At 46.0% G+C, this 18,537-nt stretch overlaps 1 protein-coding gene across 2 annotated transcripts in view; it reads left to right on the top strand.

The window, feature by feature from the left end:
* The first annotated feature begins 76 nt into the window (after positions 1 to 76).
* SNX25 (sorting nexin 25) overlaps positions 77 to 18,537 on the top strand; it is a 143,169-nt gene continuing 124,708 nt past the window's right edge. For both annotated transcript variants that reach the window (XM_021938986.2, XM_003899418.4), the window contains exon 1: positions 77 to 757. In XM_021938986.2, the coding sequence (XP_021794678.1) occupies positions 332 to 757 (426 nt within the window). In that variant the 5' untranslated portion in view covers positions 77 to 331. The remainder of the gene's footprint in view (positions 758 to 18,537) is intronic.

Below are 18,537 nucleotides of genomic sequence, written 5' to 3'. Positions count from 1 at the left end.
GCGCCTCCTGGCTGTCACTCAGCTGCCGCGGTGGCTCCGGGCCCCGCCCGACACGCACTTCAGGGCGGCCCCGCCCCGCCCGCGTCAGGCTGGCCAGGCTTCAGTCACAACACGGTGGGGCTCCCTGGCTGCGCCCGGCCCGGCAGCTACGGGCCCAGCGCCTGGGGGCGGCGCTGAGGGGTCGCCGAGAGGGGCCCGGCGGCGTCTGCGGGGGCCGCTCCCTCGGTGGACCGCGGGCGAGGCATGAGCGCGGGCTCCCCCTGCCTCCGGAGCGCCGGCGGGGGACCGCGGGGCAGGAGATGTGCCTGTCCTTAGCGGCCCAGGAAGCAGCATGCACCCCGATGCGACCGACAGTGGCGGCGCTGGCCTCAGCCCCGCGCGGGCCGCAGGCGCCGGCGGCCGTCCTGCCCCGGGCTTCAGGGACGAACGGCGGCCGGAGTCCCCGGGGGACGCGGAGGCAGCAGCGGCGGTGCCGGGGGGCCCGGGCGGCCGGAGCTGGTGGGGGCCCGTGGCGGTGGCCGCACTCGCCGCCGTGGCCCTCTCCTTCCTGGGGCCCGGCGGCGGGGAGGCTGCGGGGGCCGTGGGGCTGAGCTCCGTCCTGCTCAGGCTCAGCCTGTACCTGAGCTGCGCTGCGGCCGCCTTCCTGCTGGGGACCCTGTTCGCCCTAGTCTGCCGGAGCCCGCGCGCCCCGCCGCCCGACTTCGCCGCCGCCTGGAGCCGGCTGGCCGCGACCTCAGCCGCCCGCCGCCCGCCGTGGGTAAGTACCCGACTCCTGGCCACCTGGCTCCGCCGGCCCTTCCCGCTTCCGGTGCCAGCGCCAGCGCCCCGAGCCCCGGGGGGCCGCGGTGTGCCCTTCTCGAAGCGGGAAGCCCGGAGCCGTGGGGCTGGGCTGCGGCCCCGGCGCCCCGCGTGCGGCGGGCTCCGGGCTCGCGCTCCGCGGTGCTGGAGGAGATACGCGTTATTGACTAGGCTCTGTGGTCACTCGACAGCCATCCTCAGTCACAGCCCTGACGGTCTCCCCAGACCTTCGGCGTCGCTTGCCGTGGGAGGGTAAGAAGGCAATCACGGCGTTCGCTCCGCGCAGGCTCTGCGCGCGGTCCTGGCCATCCACTTGGTTCTTCTGGCCGTTCTCGGTGGGAGGCAACTTTATGACCGTTTGCTGATGAGGAAAGTTGCTTCGGTCACTGGCCCCGCACCTCACCTCTCAAGCCCGCGTACGCTTCTCACCACCCCATCCTGCCTTCCACCATGCTGATAAGTATTGGAGTAGTGCAGTCCCCGCCGGCTTCTGTGATTTGGAAGGGGGATGCCAGAAATCACTGGTTTGCACCGAAAAGAAAGCCATCCTCAGCGTGCTGTGGGACATTAGGGCTGGGGCTAGGGAATGTAGGAAAGCACAGCATTTTAAATGAGCGCTTCTCATCCTCAGTTGCCAAACCCACTGCCCTATCTTTCTTTCACATTCCTTCTCATAAGCCTTTAAAGGGAACTTTATTCTATCCCAGCTTAAAAATTCACTGCTCGACAGAGTGATACCATCATTCCACTGAAAATGCCCAAGCGCTTTGGGGTAAGAGAAATGGCAGTGGCTCAACTTCATAAGAATATTTGTTAATGATCATTGTCCCCAGGGTTTGTATTTTGCTTATCACATGACCTGCTCACTCCTTTATTTTAAAAGAAAGCATCACACTCCACCAAACTACTCTCAGTGTGTTAGTTCAGATTGCAGCACTGAGATAATGGCGGAAGGCTGTAGTAGGTAACAGACATTTCACTCAGAAGCTGATAAACAAGGCAGTATATTAAGGAACAGACATCTCCTGTTTTTAGAAGTGGTCTCAGAAATTAGTAACGTTTGTTTCTCTTACAAAATCTCCACTTAGCCATCCGTTTTTCATATCTCATTTAGCAGGAGTTGGGGAGCAGATGTGTCTCTCCTCTCGCTTTTTTTTCTGCAATGACAAGTAAGATTTTACTAGTTGATTTGTTGATCAGTAAAATATGACTTAATTCTTGAGTATTGTAAGATGTTATAATTGATTCAGTAAATATTTATTGAGTTTCTTGTGTGAGCCAGGTACTGTTTTGGAAGCTGAGGTTGAATCAACAAGACACGTAAATATCCTGCTCTCTGGAGATCTTATGGGGGAGCAGGCAGCAAATAAATACTGTGGGATAGTGATAAATGCTTCTGAAGCAAACAGTGATTAAGAGTTAAGAGACAAGAGGGACTAGCAGGTGGGGGAAGAAGTTTAGAAGATTAGGTCAAGATAAAAGTCCTGGTATTACAGTCCATCTCCCAGGGCATTGAAAGCCTCCTGTTGTGGGTTAGCAGTCTGTTTCCTGGAAAATGCATTCCCCCAGATCTCCCAGCTCACTGGCACCTCTGGGTAGGTAAAACGTGGATTATCATCTAGAAAGATTGTTTAGTAGAGGAGTTGGAGAAAATAGTATTTTAAAGGTGGCAGAGAAAATGAAGCAGCATGTATAAATCTCTCATGAACACTACCCGAAGATTTCAGGTAATAGAAGAGGTGAAGTATAATATAAGGAAAAGGAATATTGGTAATCATTTTTGTCCTTGAATTCCTAAAATAGCCTTAAATAAGAAATTAAGTGCGTTGGGAGCCAGGCACAGGTTCACCATGTTGCCTAGGCTGGTGTTGAACTCCTGAGCTCAAATGATTCTCCCTCCTCAGCCTCCGAAAGTGTTAGGATTACAGGCAATAGCCACTGTGCCTGGCCTAACCCTGTCTCTTAAAAAAAAAAAAAAACTAAAAGAAAATTTTAAGTGCATTAGGAAATTACATTTTAAGTTATGTATTGCTTAGAACTGAAATACATGTCATTCACATGAAATTCTATTTTCTTTGTAGTACTGGTACTGTTTACTCAAGCCTCTAGTGCTGTATTTCCAATAATTTGTGTAATTTGTGTGCTTTTTTTTTTTTTTTTTTTTTTTTGCTTTGAGACAGGGTCTGCTCTGTTGTGCAAGCCACCATGCCCGGCTAATTTTTTGTAGAGACAGGGTCCTCAAGTGATCCTCCTGCCTCAGCCTCCCAAAGGGCTAGAATTATAGGCATGAGCCACCGTGCTTGGCTGTGTGTGCTTTTTAAATGTTCTCTTCTTTATGAATGGAAGAGTGGGAAGCAGAAGCATGTGGTGTAGTATAAAATATCTACAGTCAGTGCTGTGCGAGCTGGACCACACAGGTCAGCTAACATATGTGGAGGGGGAGGCTGTTTAGCAGTGAACCAAATGGAGCTCCTTAGAATAACGGTGACTACTGTACAAATTTGGATTCAGCGTGAAGAAGAGAATCCTCATTTATTCTTACATATTTTGAGTTCTCCTAGTGTGAGCTATACATGTCAGACACTGGGATCAGTCCTTCTAGCTCTGTATCCCTTCCTTCCCTTGTTTTTTCTTCTTGACTTCTTTTGGTAGAGGAAAAAAATGCATACACTGTTAAACATAGGTAACTAGGGAAGCCTCACTGAAAAGGGAAAGGTGATTTTATGTCTAGAGGTTTTCAAATGCTTCTGTATACTTCATAGGGTAATAGTTATCCATTGTAAACTGCCTGTGGTTAGGACCTGTGATTGACACCTTTTGTTATCGCTTATACCTAGTAGGAGCTCAAGAAGTGTTCGCTGATGATGATGACGAAAGTTACGTCCATTTGTGGTCACTAACTTAGTGCTTTTCCCTTCCAGTTGATCTTGTATCTATTGAGCATCTCCTGTGTGCATGGATTTTGATTTACTTGGATGAGAATCACTGTCGATTAAAGTTCTAAAAATAATTTTCATCTCAGGAATTTCATCCCAGACTTCCGTGGTACTTTCAGATAGCACAGAAGCTTTTATGAAGGTCAAGAAGGTTGATGCTAAAGTCTTGACAGATGATATCTGGACCCCAGTTTAGAAAAACCTGGACTTTTGTTACAGGTGAGCAGCGTGGAACTGTGATGCTCTAGGGCCAGCCTGCTCTTGGTGTTGACAGTTGTGAGTCCAGCTTTGTTGTGTGGGCTGTCGCAGTGTGGTGTCCCGTGTCCAAGGTTGTTTGATTTTCTGCCAGGCCAGTTAACTCACCTGGGTCTGAACCTCATGTTTACTAGCCACAGTTATTTGACCTCAGCACTTGATCCAGCCAAAACAACAGCAAGAGAAATAGGGCAAGAATGAATCCATAGTTCAGAAAAACTTGTTATCATCACAAGATCAGCAGTTCGAAGTGTATCTTCTCATAATGGAAAAGAGGACACCATTTCTTAGGTTTTGATGGTAGGAAGGTAAAAGAGAGTAACTGTCAGTTTTTCTGTGGTGTAGTCTAATGCAGATTTTTCTCTTTTACTCTGTGGTTTATTAGATCTTTTTTTTTTTTTAAGACAAGGTTTCGCTCTATTGCTCAGGCTGCAGTGCAGTGACCTGACCATAGTTTAACCGAGTACCCCCACTTTCCTAAGAGATGGTTTAATTATTTTTCTCTCTCTTCTTTTTCCCCCAGTTCCCCACTTCCCCTTTAGAAATGCAAATATAGCCTGTTACCTCCCCTTTAGCAGACTCTCCCTGTAGGGCAAGTTCATCTACCTGCCAACATGCCCAGCCCTTAGAGACGTCTTTCTTTATGTCCCCTGAGTTCAAAAATAAATAGGCAGTTGCTAATGAGGATTGGAGGGCTGATACAAGAAGTCCACAGAAGTTGGGTGTGCTGGGTGTGGTGACACACACTTTTAATCCCAGTGCCTTGGGAGACCAAAATGGGAGGAATGTTTGATGCCAGGAGTTGGAGATCAGCCTGGTCAACATAGAAAAACTCCATCTCTACCAAAAAAAATGACAAAGAAAAAAAATTAGCTGGGAGTGGTGGTGCACATCTGCAGTCCCCAGCTAGTTGGGAGACTGAGACGGGAGGATCGCTTGAGCCCAGGAGTTTGAGGCTGCAGTGAGCCATGATCACACCGCCATATAGAGTGAGACCTTGTACCTTAAAAAAATAAAAATAAAAAGTTGAGTGCTTAGTAGAATATTGGAAACTAAAGGCCACTGCCATGTGAAGAAACCATTAATGAAAGACTTAAAAGTTTAGCCAGAAAGTAGTTTAACAAGTTCATCAAATCGGATTAATAAGCATTTACTGAATGTCTGCCACCTACCTCATATTCTGACCTTGTGAGGTAATTTTGTTGTCTAGTTAGTTGCTGAGTGCCAGTGTCAGACACAAAGTGTGTGCTCAATAGATGGATTTTTAGAAGAACAATTTTAAGTATCCAACTGACATTTTTAGGTCTGAAATTTCAACCACAGTTTCCTAGAGAAGGGTCAGAGCTTTGCAATAGGTGGCATTAAGAACTGGAATAATGCTTTCCGTAAGCACATGGCACTGTTTTGGGTGTTGGGGAGGATTCCAAGATGCACAAGAGTACTCCCTTCCCTGCCCTCTCCAGCCCAGTAGATTCAACCCACAGGGAGGCCTGGATGGGAGACCAGATGTTTGTAGAGACAGACAGTAAACACATTCACAGAGCAATCTACTGCTCCAGTTCGCTTGGGTCAGACGACTAGGATTCCTAAATGAGTTCTTTTACTAATACAAATGTTCTTTGAGTAAAACAAACTCATTTAGTTACTCGAGGGGAAAAGGAAAAGAAACGGGAATTAGGGAGACTACATACAGCCTCTTTGTGACTTTTTCCTTTCTTGTGCTAATGTGATAAACTAATCCTCAGTCATTTGATTATGGATAATGGCATGTAATATATTTACTGTCTTCAGAATATTCTTTTGTATTTTAACTGGGGAATTTAAGTCATGGCGGCCACTGAGAAAAATACTTTTGAGGAAGGTGGCTTTTTGAAAACTTTAAATCCTCTCTGTGGTATAAGCGTTGTTTTACATTAAATTCATTTTTTTCATTTAAATTCATTTCATTTCATTAAATTGCATTTCATTAAATTTCATTTAAATTAAAAATGAAAAATTTTCATTTTCATTTAAATTAAATATTTTTCATTTAAATTCATACAAGATCTGGCTCTTTCGCCCAGATTGGAGGGCAGTGGTGCCATCTTGGCTCACTGCAATCTCCTCCTCCCTGGCTCAAGCCATCCTCCCACCTCCCGCCTCAGCTTCCTGAGTAGCTGGGACCACAGGTGTGCACCACCACACCCAGCTAATTTTTGTATTTTCGGTAGAGATGGGGTTTCGCTATGTTGCCCAGGCTGGTCTTGAACTTCTGAGCTCAAGTTATCCACCCATCTTGGCCTCCCAAAGTGCTGGGATTACAGGTGTGAGTCACCTCGCCTGACTTAAATTAATTATTTTTTAATTTAATTTTTTCCATAGGTTGCACAATCATATGATTTTAAAAAAGCATGCAGAAAGGTATACAGTGAAAAAACATCTTCCCTCTAGGCAGCCACTATTGATAGTTTGTGTCTATTCCAGATATATTTGACACACATATAGGCACATACACACATGTATTCAAAAGGAGAAGTTTTTGATACATATAATCTTGGTATGTGAACAGTGATTACACATAAAGGAAAATTATTTTCTGTATCATCTGTCATGATGGAACTATTAAGATTAGTCAGCATAAGATGAAGTTGTAGATGAATAGTGATAACTTCAAAGTGTGAAGGTACAATACATAATTAGGCCTGGGACAGAAAACAGTGCTAATCAAGTGTACCTAGGAAATGACAAAAATGTGTGTTTGTTTGTTTGTTGTTTGTTTTTTTGAGATGGAGTGTTGCTCTTGTTGCCCAGGCTGGAGTGCAGTGGCACGGTCTTGGCTCACTGCAACTTCTGCCTCGTGGGTTCAAGCGATTCTCCTGCGTCAGCCTCTGGAGTCGCTGGGATTATAGGCACCCGCCACCACACCCGGCTAATTTTTATAATTTTTAGTAGAGATGGGGTTTCACCATGTTAGCCAGGCGGGTCTTGAACTCCTGACTTCAGGTGATCCACCCGCCTCGGCCTCTCAAAGTGCTGGGATTACAGGCGTGAGCCACCTCCCCCGGCCAACAAGTTTGTATTTGAATTTAGCAAAATCGTCTAAAGGAAGCAATATGTGTTCTTCTAATTTTTAAAAAACAACAAAATGGGTCCAGAGTACATGTACCACTTGTGATTTGAGTTACCAGTGAGTATATGAGATGACTCATAGGAGCTAGGATTGGAAAGGTAGTGTTGGCCAGGCCGTGGAAATGCCGGGGAATAGAACTGAATTTTAGTCTTCAGGCGTGGTGACTGTTGGCATTTTCTGAGCCCAGGAGTGATAGCATCAGAGCTGTGCTTTGAAACATTGAATGGCTATGTGATTGGGATGGACTTAAAAGGAGAAATGCTGGGCCGAGTGCAGTGGCTCATGCCTGTAATCCCAGCACTTTGGGAGGCCAAGGCAGGAGAATTGTTCAAACCCAGGAGATGGAGGTTGCAGTGAGCCAAGATCACGCCACTGCACTCCAGCCTGGGTGATAGAGTAAGACTCTGTCTTGAAAAAGAGAGAGAGAGAGAGAGAGAGAGAGAGAGAGAGAAATACGGTGTAGCTGCAATGATGAAAGGATGAAAAGTGAGCGTTAATGCAGCTGTGTTTTTGTGAACGGAGACAACAGGCAGTACCTTCAGGAGTGAGTGAGACTTTGATACGATTTTCATTAGTTATCATTACAGATAGGTTCAAGAATATTCTCAGGAGGGCCCTAACATTTCTTTTAAACAATAAATTCAACCCCAAACCAAAGGATCCCACAGTATATAACAGCAGATGTATCCTAGGAACGTCTCCCAAGTTGAATATTCTACTTGGAGCCTTCTTAATTCTGGCCGTTCCCAGGGGATTTATTTCGCAGTCCTGAGTCTTAAGCTGCTTTTGTTTTTGAAGCACACTATGTCACATTGGTCATGGTAATTGACTGTTGCCTTCCTAAAAATATCTTAGGCTTCGTTTCCCAACCATATCATTTTGGGGATGGGAAGTGCCCTAGATTCCTTAAAATGTAGAATTCTTTATAGTCAGAATGGTACACATGGTTGTGCTAGAAAGGTGACGCAGCAAGTTCGGTGCCAAGGGTTCAGGACACAGAAAATGAACAGTGTCTGTGGAAGGCTGTTAGTACTGAAACAATTGCACACCACCTTGCCAGCATTTTTAACATTGCAGCTGTACTTTTGAAAGAAAAAATTGCAAACTCAGAACCTGTATTTTTATCCTTCACAGCTGTAGGTCACCTATCCCACCTAGGTTGTTTGGTTGAATGGGGATGACAGGTAGGTAGGCAGCCCTTCGCAGGGGCTCTCCTGGATAGCCTGAGGATTTAGGTCTAAGTCACACCCTGCTTTAGTCTAGGAGTGTGTGCTTCTATAGTGTTTTGAGAGGGAGTCTGGCTCTGTCACCCACGCTGGAGTGCGGTGGCGCATTCTTGGCTCACTGCAACCTCCGCCTCCCAGGTTCAAGTGATTCTCCTGCTTCAGCCTCCCAACTAGCTGACACTACAGGCGCCCGCCATCACGCCCGGCTAATTTTTGTAGTTTTAGTAGAGGCAGGGTTTTGCCATGTTGGCCAGTCTGGTCTCGAACTCCTGACCTCAGGCAATCCGTGCCCCTCGGCCACAGAAAGTGCTGGGATTACAGGCATGAGCCACCACTCCTGGCCTGCTTCTGTAGTTTTTGTAAGTATGGTGGAACTTTCCAGAAATCCCAGCAGGTTTGCATGTATGTTGGTGGGCCTCTCAGCCCAGGTGCTGCTTTGGGAGAAGGCAGCTAGGTGTGTGAGGTATGCCTGCTTTGCCCCTGCAGCTAGCCAGCACTCAGCAGCTACTGTAAGCACTTACCAGTCCTGCTGTTTGTCAGCCCAGGGTTTCTAGGTATGAGTAGCCACAAGCTGGATGTAAAGAAAAATGAATATGGTTTAACTGTAAGTAAAATGCTTCTGAAGCCAAGAGGGGAGCAAGGGATTGTGCATCTTTAGGATAAGACACATGAACTTGTTTATTAGGCTACTAGGATCTATTCAATAGACTTTCTATTTTAGTGTGGAATATATCTCTTGGAAAATTAGATAAATATTTTACAAATACTCATTTCTAAAGTAACCTGAATTTCTGTAGTTCTCACCCACCTGTATATATGGGGGAGTTTACATAAATTAAACTAATTTTAAAGTTTTTTTAATGAGCTTCTGATCGCATACAGAACCTCATCCTCTTGCAGTACTCCTACGTCCTTGCTCTACCACCCCATCAGCATTTCTGGGAGCCACAGACAGTGTCCCATGTATTTGGGGATAATTTCAACTTCCATTCTTCCATTCTTGCCTGCAAAGCACTGGAGAGAGGTCCCTGTGCTATAGCGCCACTGCCAGTCTGTGAGAAAGATGTTCCCTGCCAGGGTGCTACTGTCTCAGTCCTCCAGAGCTGCGTGTCTGGAGGGGCTTGGTCTGTCCTTCGGGGTTTATCTAAGCCAAGGCCCCATGTATGCTTTATAGAAGCTGGGAGGTTAGCCCTGTTTCTCTCACTCAGGCTTGTTTTTAAAAAATGTTTTTGGGCCAGGCATGGTGGCTCACACCTGTAATCCCAGCACTTTGGGAGGCCGAGGTGGGCAGATCACAAGGTCAGAAGATTAGGACCATCCTGGCTAACACGGTGAAACCCTGTCTCTACTAAAACTACAAAAAAGTAGCCGGCGTGGTAAGCACGTGCCTGTAGTACCAGCTACTCAGGAGGCTGAGGCAGGAGAATCACTTGAACCCTGGAGGTGGAGGTTGCAGTGAGCCAAGATCGTGCCACTGCACTCCAGCCTGGGCCTACAGAGCGAGACTCTGTCTTAAAAAAAAAAAAAAAGAAAGAAAAAATGTTTTCTTCTTACGGAAGCTAAGGAACTTATGCCCCTCCTTGCATCTCCTGTGAAGACAGCGTCTTCTTTTTTCTTGTGGCTTCTCTCCATCTGGCTCAGACTGACTGCTGGGATCAAGCCAGGGCCTTCTCTAGTCCCCAACCCTGAGTCCCTACACATAAGCCACCTCCCACAAGGCCTCTTCCTCTTATGTAAATCAACTCATGAAAATATATACCTGAGGGCTGCTTGCAGGCTGCCAATTTGTTATACATGAAATCTACATCTCAACTGTTCCAGAAATTTCCGTGTGTTTTTCCTGAAGCAGAGTTGTTAATCTCTTTTTTTTTTTTCTGATTTTTTTCCCATTTCACTGAATCTTTCTTTTTTTCTGAAATTGCAACCCCTAGATAGCTCAGAAAGTTGGATGTTTCCCAGATTTGCATTTGGGTCATTCTTGAGGTCTCATTCTTTATTCTCTTAGTTTAGGGCAGTCTCAACTTTGGCCTCCTACAATAATCATCCCTGTCGACATTGAGGACTTAAGAGATTTATTCCTGAGTTTCAGATCTAGTTTTGGGCCTCAGACTTATTTATTCAACTGCTTAACTTGACATTTCCACCTGGCAGTCCCAGTGGTACCCGAAGCTTGAGTCCATGACATCTTATGACTGATGTCTGTCTCTGTTCCTCTTGTTCCTGTGTCAGTGAATAGCACCTCCGAAAGTCAGGTCCCACAACTGAGTCCTTTTTTTTTTTTTGAGACGGAGTCTCGTTCTGTCTCCTAGGCTGGAGTGCAGTGGCGCGATCTCGGCTCACTGCAACTTCTGCCTGCCAGGTTCAAGCAATTCTCCTGCCTCAGCCTCCCGAGTAGCTGGGATTACAGGCGCCCACCACCACGCCTGGCTAAATTTTTATATTTTTAGTAGAGACGGGGTTTCACCATGTTACCCAGGATGGTCTCGATCTCCTGACCTCGTGATCTACCCGCCTCAGTCTCCCAAAGTGCTGGGATTACAGGTGTGAGCCACCGCGCCCGGCTTAACTGAGTCCTTCTTGACATCTCCTTCTCCTCATACCCCATAGGCACTCCATCAAGTCCTGTCCTTTTACCTCTTTTGTTAATTTTATTTTTTTATTCATTTATTTATTTTTGAGACAGGGTGTCACTCTGTTGCCCAGGCTGGAGTGCAGTGGCACAGTCATGGCGCACTTCAGCATCGGCCTCCTGGGCTCTTGTGATCCTCCATGCCTCACCCCCACAATAGCTGGGACTACAGGTGGGTACCACCACACCCAGCTAATTTTTTTAATTTTTATTTTTCTGAGACAGGATCTGGCTCTGTTGCCCAGGCTGGAGTGCAGTGGCATGATCTTGGCTTCCTCCCACTTCAGCCTTTCAAGTAGCTAGGTCTAAGGGTGCGTGCCACCGCCCTTGACTAGTTTTTGTATTTTTTGTAGAGACGGGTTTCACCATGTTGCCCAGGCTGATCTTGAACTCGTGAGCTCAAGCCATTCATCTGCTTTGGCCTCCCAAAGTGCTAGGATTAAAGGTGTGAGCCACTGTGCCTGACCCACGCTAATTAAAAAAGTTTTTTCTAGAGATGGGGTCTCTGTGTTGCCCACGCAGGTCTCAAACTCCTGGACTCAAGCCATCCTCCTGCCTTGACCTCTCAGAATGTTGGATTACAGGGGTGCCTGCCCTTATCTCTTGAGTATCTTGCATTCATCCACTTCTTTCAGTCTTTCCTGCTTGGTCTCAGCTACCATCATGTCCCACCTAGATAACTGTAACAACCTTTCCATTGGTCTCTGCCTCCATGTTGGCTCCCCCTTCCATTGATTCTTTTAAAAATGCAAGCCTAATCAAATTCCTCTTTAGCAACATGTTTGTTTAAAACTTTCAGTAACTTATTGTTCTTCCTAGCTCTCTAGCCTAACCTCCAGTCATAATTACTGGTCACTCCTCATGCTCCACCCTCAGTCCTCATAGGGCCCGGCTTTTTCTGTCTGTAGGGACTTTATATATTGTTTCCCCTGCCTTGAGCACTCCGCTGCCCCCTGTACCTAGTTAACTTCTCTTCCTTTAGACCTCAGTCATCAGTTTTGCAGGGAAGCTTTTCCTATCTTTCAACTTACATATTCTTATAGTGCCATAATATCTCTCCTTCACTGTGGGTATATAGCACCATATATATAGCACCATATACTCCTCCTTCACAGTAGGTATGTAGCACCATATACCCCTCCTTCACCATAGGTATATAGCGCCCATATACTGCTCCTTCATGGTAGGAATATAGCGCCGTATACCCCTCCTTCACAGTAGGTATATAGCGCCGTATGGATTATAGTGCCGTATACCCCTCCTTCACGGTAGGAATATAGCGCCGTATACCCCTCCTTCACAGTAGGTATATAGCGCCCATAAACTGCTCCTTCATGGTAGATATATAGCGCCGTATACTCCTCCTTCACGGTAGGTATATAGCGCCATATACCGCTCCTTCACAGTAGATCTGTACCCCTCCTTCACGGTAGGAATATAGTGCCGTATACCGCTCCTTCACGGTAGTTGTCACAGTTGTAATTTTATACTCATTCGGATGGCTCCTCGTGTTTCCTCTTCATTAGTTATTGAACTCCATATGAAGGCAGAAACTTCCCTCTGTGTCTTTAAGGCCTAGTCGGATGATTTAGTAGGTAAGCGATACATATTTAAAAGAATGAATAACTGGGAATCAGTAAAGCATAGGCATGAAGAGAATGGATTTGGAGTTTGTCATTGGTCTGGATTTGAATCTGGGCTCTCCCCTAATAACTGTGACAGTGGGCAGCTTGCTTAAGAGAGAAGTCTCTCCATCTGAAAAAAGGATATAGTAAATACTTTCAAAGGTTCTTTGGAACAATGTGATAGCATTTGTAAAATAAAGATTATCATGCTTTGGATATGGAAGATGTTAAGTGGTAGCTTTTACACTTATTTTTTACAAACCTTTTTATTATAAAATAAAAAATGCAGATTCAGAAAATCCCACCAAACAAATGTATAGATGGATGGATGATTATAGAGAGAATTCCCTGGAGATACACCCCTTTGTATCTCCACCCCAATGTCAGCACCTTCTCTCCCACCTTAGCAACCTCATCTTGACTTTATAGGAATCACTTCCTTGCGTGTCATTATAGTTTTATCACTCTGGTGTGCATCAGTGGACATAATAGTTTAGTCTTGTCTCTTAAAAAAAAAAAGTTTCCCTTCTATCCTTTTATTTTCTTTAGTTTATCTACTGAAGAACCTAGAGGATTTGTCCTGTAGAGTGTCCTGTGTCTGGATTTTGCTGATTGCACATCAGTGATGCAGTTCAATGTGCTCCTCTGTGTGCTCTGTGTCCTGCAAATTGACAGTGGGTCCAGAGGCCTGCTCAAACTCTTGTTTGATTCCTTTGGCAAGACTTTAGCTAGTGGTGTGCTCTTTTATTAGAAGTCATGTTGTACCTGGTTCTCTTTCCCTTTGTGATATTAGTAGCTATTGACACTTAATACCTAGATCCATTAATTTATTAGGAGTGACAAGATGGTGATATTTTGTCATTTTTCAGTTATTGACTTAAATACTTTTAGAAGAGTATTGTCTCTTGTCCCTTGTCTGCTCTTTGGTTACATAAAGGTACAGTTCAGTAGAAAAGCTGGATGAAACCTTGATTCTTCACTTTATCAGTTTCCACAATGAGTTAGTTCCTTATCCTCTGAAGGTGACCAATTCCCCCATTGTGTGTTTTTTAAAAAGTATTATTATGAATTCTGCTGGGCGTGGTGGCTCACGCCTGTAATCCCAGCACTTTGGGAGGCTGAGGCAGGTGGGTCACTGAGGTTAGGAGTTGGAGACCAGCCTATACAACGTGGTGAAACCCGTCTCTACTAGAAATACAAAAAATTAGTTGGGTGTGGTGGCGGATGCCTGTAATCCCAGCTACTCGGGAGGCTGAGGTAGGACAATTGCTTGAACCCGGGAGGCGGAGGTTGTAGTGAGCTGAGATCACACCACTGCACTCTAGCCTGGGCAACAAGAGCAAAACTCCGTCTCTTTCTCTCTCTCTCTCTATATATGTATGTAAAATGAATTCATGGATTTGACCATATTTGATGGGTTTCAATAAGTTGTGATTAATATATTTTTTGAAGCCTATATTATCCCATCTTTGGCCAGTGGGAGCCCTTGTTAGTTGACTCTTGCATCCTTTGGACATAACCCTTGTGGTCTTTGAGTGTTTTCTTGCTATGTGGTATAACAAAATGTTTCAGGCTCGTTTTGAATGTCTTCTGCTTATACCTGAAATTAACCGTTTCTCCAGGATGAGCCCTGTTTGTTTTTTTAAAGTGGTAAATGGCATTTCAATAACTTGTTCTGAGCGTCAGGGAGGCTTATTACTATTGGACTGGTCATTGTTTCTTGACTTCCTCTATGGAAGGATCTGAAAAAAATACATATGAGATCTGTGTATTGCAGAAAACAATCACCCAGTAGTTAGATTTGTATATTCTATGTCTTTTTTTTTTTTTTTTTTTTTTTGAGACGGAATCTCGCTCTGTCACCCAGGCTGGAGTGCAGTGGCATGATCTTGCCTCACTGCAAGCTCCGCCTCCCGGGTTCACGCCATTCTCCTGCCTCAGCCTCCCGAGTAGCTGGGACTACAGATGCCCGCCACCTTGCCCGGCTGATTTTTGTATTTTTAGTAGAGACGGGGTTTCACCATATTTCACCATATTTCACCGTGTGAACCAGTATGATCTCTAGCTCCTGACCTCGTGATCCACCCCCCTCGGTCTCCCAAAGTGCTGGGATTATAGGCGTGAGCCACCGCTCCCGGCCAGTATGTCTATGTCTTCTTAAAGGCCAGTGACAGTCACTTTGAACTGTGCTTTATAATCCTCTATGTCATTTGCTTAGCATGGCATATGTTGGCATTGTTAACGGGTTCAGGGAAATCATTCCTGTGGCCCCAGTTTGACTTATTTCACCATCATCTATGACTATGAATACAGTGGACAAATACATGTATTACAGGAGTTATATAATGTGAACGTCATGAAGTGAATGCCTTAGTAATTGGTAGAGCTAAACTTAACATCTCTTGCACTGGCTGTTTGCAGATGTATTCGCTGCATTACGTTACCCAGTTTAATTCTTACATCTATCATGGGAGGTAACGACTGTTATTCTCATTTTGCAGATGGGAAAACTGAGATTTAGTGAGGTTAAGTGATGCGCCCAGGCTACATAATCAGTGAAAGAACTGAGTTAAACCCATGTCTCTCTTTATTAACTCTGGAGTCTACACACTTAACCACTTTATTGCCTTTTTAATTATTAAAAATTTGTCTGGCCTGACTTAGAATTAAAACAACTTGGGAAGCTTTGGGATGATTCTAGGATCTGCTTAGGACTTAATGTCACTTCAGAGGTCTCAGAATGAACTTGAATGATGTCACAGCTGTCCCTTCTGTGCTCATGAGAATCTTTACTAATCAAGTAAGGCACCAGGATGTGACTGCAGAATCCCTCTCAATACAGCATTCCAGGCAGCCACTAAAAATTCATGCAGTTGGCACATAGCATGAAACCCATCTGGCATTTTGAGTGAGAACTTAGTAGAATGGCAGTGGTGCCTTTTGGATTCTGTGATCACTTTTTCTGTGCCTATATTACTGTGTCATCACTGTATTATAACAGCCAGGCAGATACTTTTTTAGTCTCTTCTGGTAAAAATCAGTGTTTCCCAAACTATGATTCATTAACACTTAGTTCTGGGAGATGCTTTTAGGTACACTGCAAAAACAAAGAAGAGGAAGCACGGGAGGCTAGTTTGCTGGTCAAATAAGTCTGAGAAAACTAAAATTTTTTTTGTTGTTTGTTTGAGACAGGGTCTCACTGTGTTGCCCAGGCTGGGGCGCAGTGGCACAATTATAGCTCACTGTAGCCTTGACCTCCTGGACTAAAGCAGTCCTCCCACCTCAGCCTCCCAAGTAGATAGGATTATAGGCATGTGCCACCACACCCAGCTACTTTTTAAATTTTTTGTAGAGACAAGGTCTCACTGTGTTGCCCAGGCTGGTCTTGAACTCCTGGGCTCAAGTGATCCTCCTACCTTGGCCTCCCAAAGTGCTGGGATTACAGGCATGAGCCACCACACTGGGCCTTGGAAAAACTAAATTCTTAAAGCTTTACAATGTGTGTGATTAAATGAACATTGTAAGAACTCCTACTATAAAGAAATCTGTTTAGCTTTTTGATCCAATGTTCTCTAAACATGACTGATCCCTGTATCTCCTTCCTTTTATTTTTAAACAATAAGGAGATGTATTCTCTTAAGAAAGAATACACAGTCCAGAGAGAGGACAAGCTCAGGGCTAGGGCAGGCTCCACGTGGAGACCACTGAGCCTCCAGGACCGTTTCTCTGTGTTTCTTAGCCCTGTGCGTCGGAAGAGCTTTCGGGCTGTTGTCCGGGTGACTGTATCTGTTTCAGGCACCACGGCCATGCAGGATGCTACCCAGAGGAAGAGAGTCCCTTTTTGGAACAAGGAAAATGTGCTTAGAAATGCTCCTGGCAGTGTTCCTCTCACATCTTACTGGCCAGGTTTAGGCAGGTGCCCGTTTCTTACCTGTTGTTGGCATGGGGGACAGGATTTCTGTGATGGGCCGAGGCCAGTCATTTATCTTTTTTGTTTTGTTTCCCTTACGTCATTGTGTAGAACTAGGCCAGTCACTTAGAGAGGAGGGAGGTTGTGGGTCCACAACGCTTGGCCTCGTGTCAAGGTCTTCATGACAGGGCTGCCCTGCCTTTGTAGGGCTGCCCTGCCTTTGTAGCCTTCATTCGTATTCCTCTTCTTCAAGCCGAACCGCTTGCTGTTCCCGAGTTTACCGTTGGGCGGGTGTGCGTGCCCCCGGGAAGGCCTTCGCCTGCATTTTTGTAGGTTCAGCTCCACTTGTTGTTGAAGGTCTGAATCAATTGCCCTTCCACCCAGGCGGCTTCATCATGCTCTTCATTTCTGCTCGGTAAGCATGCATTTATTGCGGGCAGGAGAGGGAGAGATCTAGGTAATTCCAGGTTTCCGGCTTGGAGGTTGAATGGGTACAAGTGCCCTTTGTGTAGGTTTGGGACGGTGGGGTCTAAGGATGTGGTACATTTTGGCCATGTAGATTTTGAAATGCCTGTGGATCTGTCCAGCTGGCGGTTAGGTCTGCAGGTGTGCAGTTTGCAGGAGAGATCAGGGTTAAGCAGGTCGATTTGTTGGTGGTCAGTGTATACCTGACAGTTAAGACTACAGGGAATGAGACTGCCCAGAGCAATAGGATGGCTGAGAAGCAGCGAGTCCAAGTGTAGGCAAGGGAGGAGCAGCCCACCGAGGAGAGAAAGAGCATTTAGAGGCTGTGAGATGGAGAGAGAAACTCAGAGAGCAAGAGGGAGCAGATGGTCAACAGTGTCCGGTGGGGCAGAGAGGTCCAGAGGGAGGACCGAGGGTGTGCCCTGGACTTGGCAACTGGGGGGCCTTTGGAAGTCCTTGCCAGTGTGGTTTGGGGGTGGGAGTGGAGAGGTTCACAGTGTGCGGCCTGTGCTCTGTAGAAGCCTGGCTGAGAAAGCCAGAAGAGAAAGTGGCCCCTCGAGTAGAGTGTGTGTTACGGGATTTTTGTTGTCGGGGAGAGACATTTAAGCACGTTTTTAGGTTAAGGGAAAGATGGGAAAGTAGAGAGGAAGGGCCTGAACATCTCAGAGACAGATGGCAATTGATGGAGCCATGCCCAGGGGGGCAGGATCAGAGCATAGGTGGGGGGGTTCGACTTTAGTAGGAGATAAAAATGGGGGCACATGGAGAGAACTTGATGGAGATTGGCAGGGAATTAAGGTATTTCAAGCTGGATAGTCTCAAATGTTTTGGTAAGCGGGAGACAAAATTAATTACTGATAGAACTATGATATGTGTAGAGGATTTATTTTTATTTTTATTTTATTTTATTTTAGACAGCGTCTTGCTCTGTAGCCCAGGCTAGAGTGTAGAGGAAGATTGTAGCTCATTGCAGCCTTTACCTCTTGACCTGAAGCAGTCCTCCTGCCTCAGCCTCCCAGAGTGCCACAATTATAGGTGTGAGCCTGTGCCTGTACAGGGTAATTTTAAGAGAGGCGGTAAAAGGTTTGGAAAAAACATCATTGGAAAGAATAACAGCAGAACCATTTATTGAGCCCTTATTGTGTACCAGGCATTTCACTAGGCACTTTACATTCTCATTGAGCCCTCACAGTTATCCTATGAGAAAGTTTCTGCTCTTCCCATCGTATGGGTCAGGAAGCGGGTTTAGAGAGATGGGGTGACTAGCCGAAGGTGACAGAGCTTGCTAGGATGGTGCCAGGCTTTCTTTGACAGGAGAGCCAGCCCTCTTGATCTCTGTGCTCTGCTGTCTCATCAGGGAGAAGCAGCATGGCAAAGGTGCGTGGGCTGAGTGCTGAGGAGTTAAGGGCCAAGATGTGAAGCTGGAGGCCATGAAAGACTAGCGCCGCCTGCCGTGTGGTTGTGAAACTTTTGTAGGTGGAACGCTAACAAACTCCTGGAGTGAAGCAGTGGAGATGTCCGTGGGCTTGGTGTGACGGAGGGCCAGGGCACAAGAATGTTTAATGAGAGCCCCCCAGGCCTCAT

The sequence above is a fragment of the Papio anubis genome, chromosome 3 (genome assembly GCF_008728515.1).
Source record: "Papio anubis isolate 15944 chromosome 3, Panubis1.0, whole genome shotgun sequence".
Lineage (NCBI taxonomy): Eukaryota > Metazoa > Chordata > Mammalia > Primates > Cercopithecidae > Papio > Papio anubis.
The sequence above is the reverse complement of the archived record's forward strand: the minus strand, read 5'-3'. Positions and strand labels throughout refer to the sequence as shown.